Here is a 16998-nt window from a genome sequence, read left to right as displayed (position 1 = left end):
ATTTTATTGAGCAGTGGTAGGAGAAGGAACATGATGAAGCAATATGTCGTACATCCCTGCATGAAACCGGACCGAAACTAAAATACTAGGAAACCCAGTGTGACCACCATCGATGGGCAGACAAGCCTAGAGAAGTGTAAAGGACATATCAACACCATCAATGTTGGTTACAACCTTTAAGATACATGTTCCTAGTTTTATGATGGCTGATTGAGGTACATGGATTGGGTTGGCTACAGTTACACAATCGAGCATTATAGGTCTGTGGTGGTAATTTATTTTCTTTTCTGATCAAAAATATATTTATCTATATTATCACAGTGCATAAAAGCTTGTGGAGCAGGCATCTTGCTTACTTTTAAAGCACTACCCCACAAATGTATGCTTTCTATAATGTCATGTATAGGGACAACCACACATACTGGACAGTACTGGCTGCTATTGCAGAGTACCAATGGGAAAATAAAGCCGCATAGGCATATGTACACTGAGGTCCTTCTGTCATCTATAGGTCGTCTGGAAAGCTGAAATCACATGCAGCTAGTCTACAAGAGGTTGGACAACCTGGATTGCAATATTTGGCTCTTTAGTCATGGCAAGTGGGTTCGTTTGTGCATGCAGGCAATAAGTTGGGCATCTGTGCTGGAAAGAAGCTTAAGGCCACAGCCCCACTATCAGTATTTGGTCAGTATTCGGTCAGTATTTTTTTCTCAGGAGTGGAAGCCAAAACCAGGAGTGGGTGATAAATGCAGAATTGGTGACTTGTTTCTATTATACCTTTTCTCTGATTGTTCCTCACCTGGTTTTGGCTCCCACTCCTGAGAAAAAATACTGACTAAATACTGATAGTGGGGCCATGGCCTTTGTGCGTCATGCTGTATTGCTTCTCAGATGCACTATTGAATAGCGCTTGTTCGCGCCTTCTCTACGCAACTTCGAATTAGTAAAACATGGAACTGTTTTTATTGTAAAAGCTCCTGATCTTGGTCAGGCAGCACAACTAACTTGTGTACAAGTGATGAGGATGGAAAACTAGATATAAATATATATACTTTGTAGACATAGGAACACAGTTAAACTTTTCACCAGTTTTAGATTTTTTTTTTTTCAAAGCTATGCCATTTTCTAATACTGTACCCTATAACTTTAGATCTGGTTTGAAGATGAGGATATATTTTAAATTGTGGAAATATTCAGTGATAATTTGCTATGAAAGATGTGATTGTGCTGAAGCTAAAGAATGCTATAAGAAACTAAACTAAAAGCATATAATCAGGATTCGTGCTCACAGCCCTAATATAGTTAGCGTTGTACAGAGCTGTGGGGGGTTTTAGGGCCATACTGTACCTCAGTATACCTTCAATTTCATAAAGTTCTGTCTGTCAGATTCATAAAAAATAATTTAAAAAAAGCATTCTATATAGAATTACTAGGAGATTCTCTATAAGGCCACGGCCCCATTATCAGTATTTGGTCAGTATTTTTTCTCAGGAGTGGGAGACAAAACCAGGAGTGGGTGATAAATGCAGAATTGGTGACTTGTTTCTATTATACCTTTTCTCTGATTGTTCCTTACCTGGTTGTGGCTCCCACTCCTGAGAAAAAATACTGACCGAATACTGACCAAATTCTGATAGTGGGGCCGTGGCCTAATACTAACTTTTCCTCTTCAGTAGGATCAACCCTCCTAAGCCGTCTATATGGGCATGTAGGTCATAGGGAGCTGATTAAAATGTTATCTTCATATCTGCGATCCGACATCTTATTTCATAGGAATCCACGTTTTTCTTAATATGTAAATGAATTATTAAGTTCTCTGGGCAGGACAAAGATCTCCCTGAGAATCTACCTCCAGAGATTATTGTTAATGAAAGGGGGAGTTACCAGTGTGAGACAATTAATGACTGACAGTCTGCTCTTCTGATCTAATGTCTCACACTGGTAACTCCCCCTTTCATTAACAATAAACTCTGGAGGGAAATTCTCAGGGAGATCTGTGTCCTGCCCAGAGATCTTAATAGTTAATTTACATATTAAGAAAAACGTGGATTTCTATGGAATAAGATGTCGGATCGTAGATATCAAGGTGTCATTCTATTCAGCTTTCTATGACCTACATGTCCATATAGACGGCTTAGGAGGGTTAATCCTACTGATAAATTCCCTTTAAGATCTCCAGAGGTGAGAGTTGCAAGAATTTCAGCTTTGAAAAAATAAGATTTTTTTCACTTCTCAACTATTTACACTGGAAGTCTTCTTTAAAAAGAAGAAAATGTATGGCTAGCTCTTTCTGATAATTACAATCAACATAAAATGCCATATGTTCCTAGTAGCTGAGAAATGTTTGTATGAGAGATGTATGATAAAAATGGCCATACATAGTGCGATACTTTATACCTATGTAATGATCAGCGACCTATCAAGTAAATCTGATGCTCACAAATGTTTAGCGTTTCATATGATTTTCCAAAATTCAGAATATCATACTACTATGGAAATCGCAAATGGAAAAGGGACAGATAGAATCCTTAATAACAAATCACAAAAAGTGGTCCCCCTGCCATCTGCCAAACTGAATATTTACCGTGTTCCAGTGTCTGTTTATGGAGGATCAGAAACAAGGACATTTTAAAGACATTTGCCAACGTATTCCTTTTCCCTATTCTGAATTTCATTCCGATTGTTCCTCCACATAGATCTAAGAATTCCGGGGCTATTTAGCAGGGAGATGCCATGCTTAGTTGTACTCCTATGTCACCTGATACCAAGTAATACATTTTAAATGCATTGAATTCCTTTACATTGGGCGCACGGGGTGAAGGTTCATTCAAATGTTGTAGGGTTCATAAACACATTTTTGTCTTTTGTAGAGGAACTTGAAATACAGAGATCATCCTCAATTACGGAATTGAGCAGTGTACACTTTTCAAAAATTAGATAGTATGTTATGTGATGATATATTAGGGAACGCCATATTACAAAACATCATAAGGTGGCGTTCCATAGCCAGTGGGTCCCAGATGGCTGCCAGGACATGCTGAGAGTTGCAGTTTTTCAATAGCTGGAGAGCAGAGTTGAGGGAATACTGATTCAAGCATGCACGAAAGAGCAGAAGAATCAACACTCCTATCTCCCATAATGGAACGCCTTGTAATTACGTGTAATTAGGCAGAGGCGGACAGAGACAGAAGAGGACCCCTGTGCAAAAAAATAGTATTCGCAGTTGATAATGTACCCTTTTATGTACTGCTTTGGAGTTGTAAGTGGGCCCCTGTGTGGCTGCACAGGTCGCACCAATGGTCCGCTGTAGCTAGCTGTCTTGGGAATAGTGCTAGCATGCTACTAGCAGACATTTGCTGATTTAGTATAGGTCTACGTTTTGCTTACATTGTAAGCTAACAAAGCTATTACGGTCCTGAAATAATAACTGTCTGACCTACTGTTCACTATGCACTTAGGGAATGTAAAGCCGATGAGTGGGAGTATGTAAAGATTATATATACCTTTTATATAATAGTATTGCATTTCTTGTGCTTTTAGACAAAAACATGTAATTCCCTGTTCACATGACCATTTTAGACAAACTGAATGAATGACCCCATGCATCAAGTATGCAAACTGAAGCAGAGGGGCCATATCGATTATGAGGTCTGTTTGGGGGTCTGTTTTTTTTGGAACCGAACAAAGTTTTGTATAAAGAACTTTTTTTCTTCTTTCTAAAAACAGGACCCCATAATGATCAATAGGGCTGTGTTCCCATTTACATATCTGAGACGAAGGATCCCTTACTTGGTTTATAATGGAACAAGCAGATGGAATGTTTGAACTGACGTGTGAACAGGGTCAAAGAAATACAGTAGCCCTCATTAAAACAACCAGCAGCTCCAGTGAAGTGCTATCACACAAAAAAAGCCTCAAAAAGCAAAAAATAAATATTAATAATCAGCGAGCAGCAAGATATGTCATGGTGCAAAATGAATCTAGAGTGGAGGACAAAACGGTAAACCGGACATGTTTTTCTGGGTTCAATTGGCGTTTATTTATGAAAAAAACAGAATAAAGCGGATAGTTCTACTTAAAATGAAATTGCCAGCACACCTTAAATAACCAACTATACAGATAAGAAACAATTCTGTGGAATGTCAGCAACATCGAAGAAATGCATGGATTTAATAAATAATATAAAATGAATTCTTGTTAAAATATAACTCTTGTTCTATTCCTACATAACTACCTTCATTTACCAAAATACAGCCGAGTCCATAATGACATCTTTCAGACAGAATAAATGAATATGCACACGTCTCTGCTGTACGGGGAGGATAGGAGTTACCTTACCGTGGATGATATATGTACATCTTTATGAAACAGCGATACCACAACACATGGACGGTTTTCATGAGCACAAATGTATGGACACTAAAGCTTGGGCTAACCCGAGTTCAGGAAGCCATGATACAATGTGTGACCCTTCCTCCTATTAGCATGAGTCTCCATTCTGTATATGAGATTTCATAGACTGGCACAGCAAAGTTCGTCCAGTACAGCGATTCCTGACCACAGCTAGTAATGACTGCGCCAATCTTTGGAATGGGCATTTTGAAGTCATCTTGTGATACTGGGTTAAGATCAGGCATAGTCATGCATATACAATTCTGCTAAACATGGAAATCTGAATATATCCACATAGTCTATACTTGTTTGTAAATCACTGTGTATGTGAACAGACAGCCAACTCCATGATGGAGGAGATCCTCCCATAACGACAGATGTGATGTTAACCAGGGTGGCCACATGACGTGAGATCCTGGCCTCTTTAAAGCAGACCTACAAAGCACTTCCCTGGTTAGAGCATTTTGTATCCACATATAATAAGTATTTGATAAACTTCACAATAGGTAATTTTATATATTCTATATAAAGCCTTTAGAAACAGTTGTACATAACGGTTTAGAAACTCTAATATTGGCACAACTTCTAGATTTCTTTGTAACATTAGTATTATGCAAGGGACAGACCGGGGGCACAATGACACATCCTGGATCTTTGATAGCTGATGAAATTGAGAACTGTATTCTTTGGGCTACATTCACACATCTGTATGAGTGTTACCATAACGGACATATAGACCAATTTTTTTCTCATGTCTCATCCTAGCTGCATCAATTTTTTTTTCACTGAATCAGGCAGACTGTCAGAAATTTTTTCGATCATTGACCCTTAAAGGGAATCTATCAGTAGGATCAACCTCCCCTAAGCAGTTTATAGGAGTTGGTGGGTCATAGGAAGCTGAACAACATGATACTTTGATCTTTGCAATCCGATGTCTTATTCCAGAAAAATCCACATTTTTCTTATATGTAAATGAGCTGTTAAGATTTATTGGCCGGACACTGATCTGCATGATAATCTACCTCCAGAGCTTATTTTTAATAAAAGGAGGAGTTACCAGTGTGAGACAAGTAACTAACACAGAACAGTAGAATTGAATTTTGTCTAATAACACGTTAGCAGCTGCAGCTCTCACAGCTCTGCTGTATTGTAACAATATTGCAACTGTCTGCCTGTGGATTGGAAACTAAAGTCTATGTCAGGTATAATCACACACAACTCTGCAGTGAGATCAGGGGAGTAGAGAGCTGTCATTACATATCATACTGGTAACCATTACTCGTCTGACACTGGTAACTCCCCCTTTTGTTTAAAATAATCTCTGGAGGCAGACTCCCATGCAGATCTGTGTCCGGCCCATAGTCCTGAACAGCTCATTTACATATAAGAAAAATGTATAGTTTTGTGGAATAAAACATCGGATCACAGATATCAAGGTATCATGTTATTCAGCTTCCTATGACCTGCATGTACATATAGATTGCTCAGGAGGGTTGATCCTACTGACAGATTCCCTTTAACAATGTATCAGTTAAAAATGGATGAAAATCTGAAGTACAAAGTATGTCTTCCTAATTTCATCCGTGTCTTTCGAATCCCCATAGACTTTAATGGCAGAGTCTGATCCACAAAACAGATGAGAATAGGACATGTTCTCACGGATCAGAGAAACGGATCCTTTTTTAAAACTGATGTGTGAATGGATCAGTGAAACTATGGGTCAGTGTGTCGTCTGAGAAAAAAAACAGACAACAATAGGAATGTGACACAAATGTGTGAATATAGCCTAAGAACAGGTCACACTAGCATCATGGCTTTCAATGAAGCTATGACCAATAAGAAATAGTATGAAGCTGTGAAAGGTATTCTTAAATATAAGGCGCATTGTTTTTAGAGTTCACATATGAAAATGTTATTTTTATTCTGGATACCCTGAAATACTGTATACACTTCAGTGTCGGAAAAAACATGTTGTGTATACCTATAGTAAGTGACCGTATGTACTCTGTTCTTTCATATCCATCACTGCCATCACCCTTCTTGCTACATGTGTATAGGATGTCCAATATTAAAAATAAGGGAAGGGGGTTGGTAATTATTAGGAACATGCAACACTTAGAAATCCAATCCATCAATATAACAGAGTTAAATATACAGTGAGATATTGTGCATTCACAGGAACAGCGACACAAGGAAAACACCAGCACAGTAGACTGTATGCAACCAGAACGAGTTATTGATGGCAAACAAAAGCAAGAACTTCAAGATTACGCTGTAAGTATTGTCAGTGGATGCAATTGTGTTGGCATTCCAAGCTTGGAATGACGCTTTGCATTTGAGCAGTTTGACAGGTGTGGCAACCATTCTGTAAAAATAGCTTTTCTCTAGGAATGTGCTTTGAGTCATTGTTTCAACATTGTGCTCGGCCTATCTCCTAGTGTTTTTACCAATGCGCTTGTGTGTATATACAGAAATCTATATTGTACGTACTGTAGACAACTGTGGAACACAAGATCAGAAATTGTAGCACTAATGTTCTTGCTGTGCCGTTGTGATGTGGTGCTGCGTGTTTTTCCCCTATTTGGAATAACCGAAAGCAAATAAATATACTTTTTCAGTAGCCAATACAAGTAAAATGCCATGATGTCTTAAGCTGGTCATACACATTAGATGTTCATCGCCTGAGACTGCCTACCTTCTAATTTGTATGGGGACCTTCCAACCCCAAATGCTGGAGGAGAGAAGGAAAGATTGTGCAGTTGGATTTCAATATATATATTCATTCTTTTGCTCTCAGGACGGATAATCCCCCCCTAGAGGCGTCTGGCAGCGGCTTACCCCCAGTCACCATATATAACACCTACAAAGAGTGCATGTGTATAGAGGTTGTTGGGAAAGATACAGTAGCTTTCCTCTGAACAAGCATTTGTATCCAATGTGTAATTACAGTCAAAAATGTAGATAAGTGTCTGCAGTACTATACACTGAGTACAGTTCCCTAACAAGGCTCGGGTGATGGATCGTAGAATTTAGCTATACCTTGTCTAGAGGCATATGGTAGCTTATGTATAAAATACAGACCACTGCTTTGCCAAAAAAATGGAATATCAGGGCCAGATAACAGAATAACATACAGTAGGTGCTTCGTAAATGAATAGTGCAGGAACTGTCTACCGGTTGATGAAGTTTCATTGTTTTATAACATATTTAGGCTACTGGTGAAATTTTTTAATTCCCTGATATTACATAAAGGAATAAAATACAGTTTAAAAAAATGACAAGCAAGCAAATGGTTACAAAATAAGTCCACTGTATGATTGGCATGATTTGTGACATCATGGAGCTTGACGCTGACGAAAGGAAAGTTCACAGTATCAACCTAACGTGGGCTGGTAAGGGACAGATCCAGTACAAGTTGGGATTTGCCTACACTACATGCGGGGAACGGATCTAGATACAAGTACAGGGTGGGCCATTTATATGGATACACCTAAATTAAATGGGAATGGTTGGTGATATCAACTTCCTGTTTGTGGCACATTAGTATATGGGAGGGGGAAAACTTTTCCAGATGGGTGGTGACCATGGTGGCCATTTTGAAGTCGGCCATTTTGGATCCAACTTTATTTTTTTCAATGGGAAGAGGGTCATGTGACACATCAAACTTATTGAGAATTTCATAAGAAAAACAATGGTGTGCTTGGTTTTAACGTAACTTTATTCTTTCATGAGTTGTTTACAAGTTTCTCTTTGTTTACAGCCATTGACATGTCGTAGAGGTTAACACATGAAGAGCGGATAGAAATTGTGTTGATGTTTGGTGAACGCAGTACCCGGGTCATTGCAGCAGATTTCAATGCAAGACACCCTACGAGACCACCCATCTCCCATGGTACAGTTAGCAAACTGCTTGCCAAATTTCGCAAAACAGGTTCAGTGTTGGATTTGCAAAAATGTGGACGCAAGAAAACTGTGACTACTGAAGAAACATCAGTGGCTGTCCTAGCTTCATTCAGCAAGAGCCCAGAAGGTAGCACTCGCCGCATGTCACTGGAGAGTGGCATCAGTCAAACATACCTTAGGCGGATATTAGATACTCACAAATGGCACCCTTACAAAATCCAGCTGCTGCAGCATCTCAACGAGGATGACCCAGATCGGCGCACTGAATTTGCAGAATCGGCAAAACAAAAATTGGAACAGGACCCTCAGTTTACACAGAACATTATGTTCAGTGATGAGGCAAACTTTTTTGTGAATGGTGAAGTTAAACAAAACCACCGCTATTGGTCTGACACTAACCCACAGTGGATAGATCCCTCCAAGACTGTTGGAACACAAAAATTTATGGAATGGTGTGGTATATGGGGTACAAAAGATAGTGGGGCCATTCTTCATCAATGGAAACCCCAATGCCACTGGATATCTGAAATTGCTACATGATGATGTGTTGCCCTCTCTATGCACTGAAGATGGCACGTTCCCTGAGTTTTTCCAACAAGATGGTGCACCACCACATCATGGGTGTCAGGTCCGAGCATTCCTACATGAACTGTTTCCTGGAAAGTGGATTAGTCATCGTGGGCCAGTTGAATGGCCAACAAGGTCACCCGATCTGACCCCTTAGACTTTTATCTTTGGGGTCAACTGAAGGCAATTGTCTATGCTGTGAAGATAAAAGATGTGCAGCATCTGAAACAATGGATACTGGAAGCCTGTGCTAGCATTTCTTCTGCGGTGTTGCTATCAGTGTGTCAAGACTGGGAGAAGAGGGTTGCATTGACAATCCAACACAATGGGCAGCACTTTGAACACATTTTATAAGTGGTCATAAACTTGTAAAAAACTCATGAAAGAATAAAGTTACGTTAAAATCAAGCACACCATTGTTTTTCTTATGAAATTCTCAATAAGTTTGATGTGTCACATGGCCCTCTTCCCATTGAAAAAAAAGATGGATCCAAAATGGCCGACTTCAAAATGGCCATCATGGTCACCACCCATCTGGAAAAGTTTTCCCACTCCCATATACTAATGTGCCACAAACAGGAAGTTGATAACACCAACCATTCCCATTTTATTTAGGTGTATCCATATAAATGGCCCACCCTGTAGAACAGCAATGTTATTATTGGTTACATTGTATGCTGCCTGCTACAGAAAGTGCATAACACCCTTTACTCCTTGGCTAGAGACGGCCTAACCGTTCTGTGAAGGCAAAGAAATCTATATCCACAACTGTGACAGTCTGTTTATGTTGGAAAACAACGGGCTATTCTCCAGAATAGATGGGATTGAGTAGCTATAAAAGTCTCTGTAATTTGCACTATGTATAAATATATCCATAAGGTTAACTAAACCCAGCACTATAGGGCTATGTGACAAATACGGTATTACATGACAAAGGCTTCCAAAATAAGGTACTGCCAAGCTAAACGGGTCCATATCTTGCAGTGTCTCGTTATTGCTGTGCGTTACAGGATCTGCACGTCAGTGCTCAGTAACAGTCATTGCACCTCTGTCCATAACTATGGCTTCCAGAAATTCTTTAAAACTACAGGATGATAAGAAAATAGACAGTTCTATGGAAAGGATGACAAACAGTGTTGCTGCTCTAAAATGTGAGTAGAAAGGATAAGATGCTATTGATGGATCCATACCAAGAAGTTTTTACCATCTCTTCCCCACCTTATGGAACCAAACTACTTAGGTTAGATGAGTGAATCTCCAGGGTCACCTGTTCTGTCATTACATATTAACTCAATGGGTTAACTGACACCTTCAAAGAAATAAAATTATCTTGTAACCATTTCTTGTTGCATTTGGATTTTTTTCGACAGTGTCGACAAGAGGAAGAAAACCAGGGTTAGGGGTAATCTACAAATGAACTGGGTTTCAGCGTTCCCTTTAAATGTAACATCTAAGAATTGCTGCCAAACACTGCATGTGATTGTAATACAAACATGGATTCATACTTCACAGTAGTTCAGTTATACTTAACCAATAACCATTGTACTTCTGTTACACTAAAAATATATCACATTCATAACACTTCCCCCAGTGGTTCAATCTGCCAATGGACGGTGAGTGCCACTGCATTTACCGAAATGGAGGAGAATGCTTATGATGAGCAAAAGGCATTCAAAAGAATTGAGAATATGTAAAAACACAGCTGCAGATGTAGGTGCAGAAATATCAAAGCTTAGCTAGTCTTCCCATATAACTAATTCTTAAATTAATATTTACAAATACATTAAAAAGTTTCTGTTAAATATAGGGAATGTGTGTCTGGGAAGTGTTTGAGTCCATTGGCACTTTGCACTTCATTGGTAAAATCAAAAGTGGGATGCTAAAACGCGTGGTGCAGCCAAAGCGGAGGCTGAGACGTAGTCACCATCAGCCCAAGATGTCATTTCCAGTGAGCGCTTGTTCCAACCTAACACAGGTCTATGTAATAGGTAGCAACAAAAGATCAGACTGATTGTCTTGTCCTTCCTTCGTTAACCGGATGCACAGTCTTACTATAAATGTTCATAGCTCTGTGGCTTTGATGACGCCTAACAGAAGGACAGCATAAGAAGTCCAACAATAGATACATGGAGGACAAGGACAGGATTTTCTGATAAGGACTGATATAAGATTACAGCATGACACGTACCAGGATTCTCCAACGTTCTCACCCACAATTCACTTTAGCATACATTTGAATAAAAAAAAAAAAAGAAGTAGAAGAATAAGTGCAATTGACCTGAAATGGCAAGAAAGCTGTCTTTATAGCAATTGTAAACGTATCTGTAGAATGAGCTCGTATAATATCTGTGCTAAATTTGCTAACTGGCTAACAGAACACTGGACAAAGCTACCATGCACTCCTTTTCACCGATAATTACTCTACTAGTATATTTCTATCCTCATACACGGCAAGAAAGTGGTAGCCACTATACTGGTGAAGATACAAGAATTGGTCGATTATTCTTGGTATGTATTCCCATGAAGTATCTACATCTTATAACCACAGGACAGGCAAGTCATTTCTTAGAAGTGCATAACCGTTTCATCACACTGCCAGTTAACATCAACAGTGCAAGTTGGGAGGACAAAGGGTGTTAAGGGGACAATTATGGCAACACTCAGGAAAGCTATCATCTTGAAAACATTCTTGCGACACGGCAATCCCTTCCAAAAACATCCAGGGATATGTTGAATTTCAGACATAAAAATTAACATAAAAGCAACTACTGCAAAAACCATTTCATATTCTTGCTTGGCATACACGAAAGCATGCATATGCCAAGATAAAAAGCAAGGATGGGACGCCTCACTCCTTCAGAACAGGCCATTCAAGATAGGCTGATGCAACTGAATGATGAGCAATCACTAAAATTTGGCAACTTTCATAACTCTTCTGTTAGTGAAAATTCATCTCTTCATTGCCTCAAGCTGCATGACCTTTTCTAGACTTCAAGCGGTTAAGACCAGTCTTCAGTAGACAATGTGTGATGCAGGCTCCCAAAGCTTCTTCTATGTACACCTTGCTGTAGAGGACCATACAAGTAACTAAAAACAATGCTGTGGACCTTGGTCAAGGTGTTATAAGTAGTTATCCCTAAGATTTCTTGGTCCTGTCCTGTCACCTAAAGGCCATTGCTATTTCTGTGACTAAGTGGTGGTTTGGAGATCTCTACAACTGCAGACCGGGACTTGTTCAGAAACTTTGGAGCTCGACGTAAAAGCCTTTGTGCCTCGGTAAATGCTTCGGTCAGTTCTTTCTTCCACTGTACAAACTCTGGATCGCTCTGTAACAACAAGTTTAAAAAAAATTCAGAGAAAATGTTAAGCATAGATACCACATTCATTTATTGTTGTTGTTGACTTTATGTAATCTTTTTTTGTTAGAGGGATCCTCCAAACAAACAGTATATTCCACTGCAGAAACCCCCAACTATGGTCTGTGGGGGAATCTATACACAAGTGAGCAATTAGTCTGCACCATCACCATAGGGAAAGTGAAGAAGTGTCCACGGAAATCGTTCGGATATCTGTGCAATTCATAGGCATAATGGGCAGCACGGTGGTGCAGTGGTTAGCACTGCAGCCTTGCAGCACTGGGGTCCTGGGTACAAATCCCACCAAGGACAACATCTGCAAGGAGTTTGTATGTTCTCCCCGTGTTTGTGTGGGTTTCCTCCAGGTTCTCCGGTTTCCTCCCACACTCCAAAGACATACTGATAGGGAATGTAGATTGAGAGCCCCAATGGGGACAGTGCCGATAATGTCTGTAAAGTGCTGTGGAATATGAGGACGCTAACCAAAAATAAATGCTGTTAACTAAAGTGTTTATTTAACCCTTTCCCACTTCATGATGTACAATTACATCATTGGGGTGATCTTAAAGGGTTATTCTGATAACATTAAAGGGAATCTGTCAGCAGGTTTTTGCTATGTAATCTTAGGACAGCACGAGGAAGTGGTTAAACACAGATTTCAACAATGTGTCACTTTTCAGGCAGTGTGCTGTTTACTTGCAATGAAGGTTTTATCACCTGGAGATTATCATTATCCAGACTACATGATACAAGCATGCTAGCCCTCTTCAGTGATAAGCAGCTCACTGTCAATAGACAATGTGCAAGAGTCTGGTGTGGACAGGGTTAGCTTTCTCAGCTCTGCTGCATCTATGAACTTTGATTGTGTCACAGCTGCTGCACATAGTAAAGTAACTGATACATAGTTGGATTCAGGGTCTCTTTGCCTACATCAGGCTTCTCTCAGATGAGGTAGTAGTACTAGTTTATCAGCAGAGGCCGGTCTCCTAGGCAAGGAGTGCTGCACTTACAAGCTATCCTCTACAGAGCTTTAAAAATTCCTCTGAAGCCTGCCAGATCTGAACAGCTTCAGCGCCACTGCACTCCTGCTCACAACCATGCTGTTCATTCAAATGTCAATCAATCAAGAGGGCACTGCCCCTGGCAAGCAGGAAGCTGGGGGGGCAGAGGAGTAGTATGCGTCTAACAAGATGAGCAACCCCGTTAAATGAGAAATGTGGTACACTTACAGCACAGTGATGGCATAGGTTAAAACCTGGAACATATTGCTGACAGTGCCAACACAGCTGTGAACCCTGATATTTATTCATTTGTGTGTCACCGTGAATATAGACATATTCAGTATTATTTCTTCTGTTACAACCAATATCTACTTTTATTTTTATTTTTTTCATATTAAATAAAATACAATTAGGTCCAGAAATATTAGGACAGTAACAGAATCTTCGTGATTTGGGCTCTGCAGGCCATTATTTTGGATTTAAAATGAAACCACTGAGATGCAATTGTAGTGTAGACTTTCAGGTTTAATTAAAATGGTTGAACAAAAATATCCTGGGAAATGTTTAGGAATTGCCACCATTTTTCTACAAAACCTCCTTGTTTCAGGGGCTCAAAAGTAATTGGACAAATGCACTTTACCATAACAAAATGTTCATTTTTAATACTTTGTAGAGAATCCTGACTGCCTGAAGTCTGGAAGCCATGGACGTCACCAAACGCTGGGTTTCCCCCTCTATGATGCTTTGCCAGCCTTTACTGCAGCTGACTTCAGTTGTTGCTTGTTTGTGGGGTTTTCTGCCTTAAGTTTTGTCTTAAGCATGTGAAAAGCTGCTCGATGGGGTTCAGATCTGGTGATTGACTCGATCATTGCAGAATAGTCCACTTATTTGCCTTAAAAAACTGGGGTTGCTGTAATTCCTAAATCCTTACTCCAATTAGGATGTGAATACCCTCAAATTAAAGCGGAGAGTCTGCACTTTAAGATCATTATATAACTGTATCTTGAATATGTTTTGGTAAACAGCTAAAATGCAAAAATTTGAGTCACTGTTGAAATATTTCTGGACCTAACTGTATATAGGGGAAAAGAAACAATGACAAATCTAAAATTGTACTGACTCACACAATAAAAAATAGCACAAAATGTAAAAAAATAAATAAAAAAAATAGCTTTTTTTTTTTTCAATCTCCACGATAAAGCGTTCATAAAAGGTAATGAATATGTTACATGTATATCAAATTAATGGCCTTGAAAAGTACTATTCATCCCACAAAAACAAGCCTTCCTGACTATGTGCCAATATAAACTCCTATAACTCCTGTATTATTTGACAGGACAAAAATTGAGGAGAAAATAAATTGGCCTTATTTTTTCAGACTACATGGAATGTAAACAGACGTACCTCACACTGCAGGACAAATTGCTTTGCTCCTTTAATCCTCAGCAAAATGCATTTTTTATCCTTAATCTGGGTTTCTTCAACAGACACTATCTGCTCCATCGTCAATAAATTTTGCTGCGTGGCGGAAAATAAGAAAATATAGAAATATGGAGATTAGACTACATTGCTCAAAGTCTTCACATCGACATAGTGGGGGAAATGATTTCTATGAAAAATACAATTCTGGAAAAATCACTGTACAACAGAGCAATATAAAGTGTGTGTGGGGGAGATGGATACAATTCTATTAAAGGGAACCTGTCAGCAGTTATTTTTTCTATTTAATCTGAGAGCAGCATATTGTAGGAGCAGATAGCCTGATTCTAGGGATGTGTCACTTATTAGGCTGGGTGCTGTAGTTTCAACACAAGCACATGTGCAGACCAGTCAGGTTAATCTGTCTAACCCCGTCCTCACCACTGATTGGTAGATTGCCAACAGTTTACACAGGAAGCTGCCAATCAGGGGTGTGGGCGAGGTTGGACAAAGCTCAGCAGAGAAAACAGGGATTCTATCAAAACTACACAAAACAGTCCAGTTAGTGACACATCACTGGAATTAGGCTCTCTGCCCCTACAGCATGCAGCTTGCAGATTGTATAGCAAAAACTTGCTGACAGATTCCCTTTAAACCTGTAATAAATGATTCATATATCTGCTGTATTTATTATTATTATTCTTCTTCCATTAATTTCATGGTGCTGTACATGTGAAAAGTGTTACATACATATAACATATATAAAATTAAACAAACTGACAGACTGGTACATAGGGGGGGAGGACCCTGCCCTCACAGGCTTACAATCTCAATATTTTGTGCCAATTCTCAGCAATAATTTAGACTACAAGTGTCTATACATATGCACAGGGAACCACTAAGGATCACAATTTCTAATACATTGAGGGAAAATCAATGAGTCAGGATTTTACTATTCAGCGTGGGGACTGTGGATCACAGCTATGCTACAGGAAGCTCCTATTCTAAAGGGGACACAGATACCTGGACCAGTTGATGTTTTTTTACATGTATACGCCAGGATTCCTAAATAAGACACAACATTATCAGAAAACCATTAATATTTGTGCAAGTCTCAGACCCCGGGTCCAAATAGATAACGCCTATATATTTCTAGTTTCTTAAAACTTCATCACATTCACAATCTTTCTGTAGCCATGACCTTACCCGAGATTCTCCTTCTCCCCTCCATTCAAGTCTGTTTGGAAAGAGGTAAAAGTAACGCCGCTGCCATTGAGTCAAGAAAGGGTTTCCCAGCTTCAGCATATAGCCATGCATAATGCAGTCTTTTCCTAGTGCATAATCTAAGAAAGAGAGAATGCTTATCAGTATAGCAGCTGACACATTAGAGTCTGTATTCTTCATGGCGGAGATGGTTTAAAGGGGTCGTCGCACCGTAGACATTTATGACATATCCAGAGAATATGCTACAAATGACTGATAGATACAGGTCCAACCTCAGCAACCTGCACCCACCGCCAGGACAATACCCAACCAAGCTGGTGAGCTGGCAGCAAATGTACAGCACATAATGATATGCTCCTGAGACCATGCATACAAATATTACCTTCTTCATGACCCAGCTGCTTGTTTTTGGCTCTTTTCCTGGCTTCAATCTTATCAGTATCTCCATTGACAGCTTCATAAACCGTTTCTGCAACTTCTTGTTGCCAACGCTCAGATATCACCAGGGGAAAGTTCTTGTATAGTTCCTGATCACTATCAAGAAGCTAAAAAGATAAATCAAGAGTATTATTCAGGGTGAGGGATGAATATGTGCGAGCTGAGTGGAAAGAATACTTTTATTTAAGGAAGTCCTGACGTATAAAAAACAAACGTAAAAGATACAAGCTGGTATCTCAGAATGTATCAAGTCAAAAGTCAGAGAGCGGCATTCAGGAAACTAAACTTATTTTTTGAGATGTTTTTGAGGTGTGTCCCTGCGATTCCTGTTCTGCCTCAAACATCGGAGATGGTACTCGTCTTTTGTTCATTATTAGTGCCAGTGAAATATGTGATCACTGTTTGGTGCTATTCCCTTACATAGCGTTATTATTGGTAATATTGGCCTTGGTATACTAAGTTTTGTTCCGTCACAATATGGCCAATATGGTGATATTATTTAGTCACTACTGTATATGCTGATAATATATGGTCATGGTGTGGCAGCATTATTGGTTCTTTAAAAGGGTTGTCCAATCCAAATTGATAAGTTTGCAGTCACTCTGTGTGACTGCAGACTTATGAATCCCCCCAGCACACGCACTGTGTGGATTCGCCGGTTTCTGAGTCAGGACCGGAGGGTATGTATGCGTTATACA

General features: G+C 39.5%; 1 protein-coding gene across 2 annotated transcripts in view; it reads right to left on the bottom strand.

Annotated features, from left to right (window-relative positions):
* Positions 1 to 9409: 9409 nt before the first annotated feature.
* GRK3 (G protein-coupled receptor kinase 3) overlaps positions 9410 to 16998 on the bottom strand; it is a 315828-nt gene continuing 308239 nt past the window's right edge. Inside the window, exons 18-21 of one of the 2 annotated variants that reach the window (XM_073672932.1) lie at positions 16245 to 16407; positions 15845 to 15981; positions 14624 to 14737; positions 9410 to 12188 (exon numbers count right to left, since the gene is read on the bottom strand). In XM_073672932.1, the coding sequence (XP_073529033.1) occupies positions 12027 to 12188; positions 14624 to 14737; positions 15845 to 15981; positions 16245 to 16407 (576 nt within the window). In that variant the 3' untranslated portion in view covers positions 9410 to 12026. The remainder of the gene's footprint in view (positions 12189 to 14623; positions 14738 to 15844; positions 15982 to 16244; positions 16408 to 16998) is intronic. The other variant, XM_073672931.1, reaches the window with a different exon arrangement.

The sequence above is a fragment of the Phyllobates terribilis genome, unplaced genomic scaffold (assembly GCF_046119375.1).
Source record: "Phyllobates terribilis strain yellow unplaced genomic scaffold, ASM4611937v1 Scaffold_1__5_contigs__length_1240528914, whole genome shotgun sequence".
In the NCBI taxonomy this organism is placed as follows: domain Eukaryota; kingdom Metazoa; phylum Chordata; class Amphibia; order Anura; family Dendrobatidae; genus Phyllobates; species Phyllobates terribilis.
This window is presented reverse-complemented; position numbering and strand designations above follow the sequence as displayed.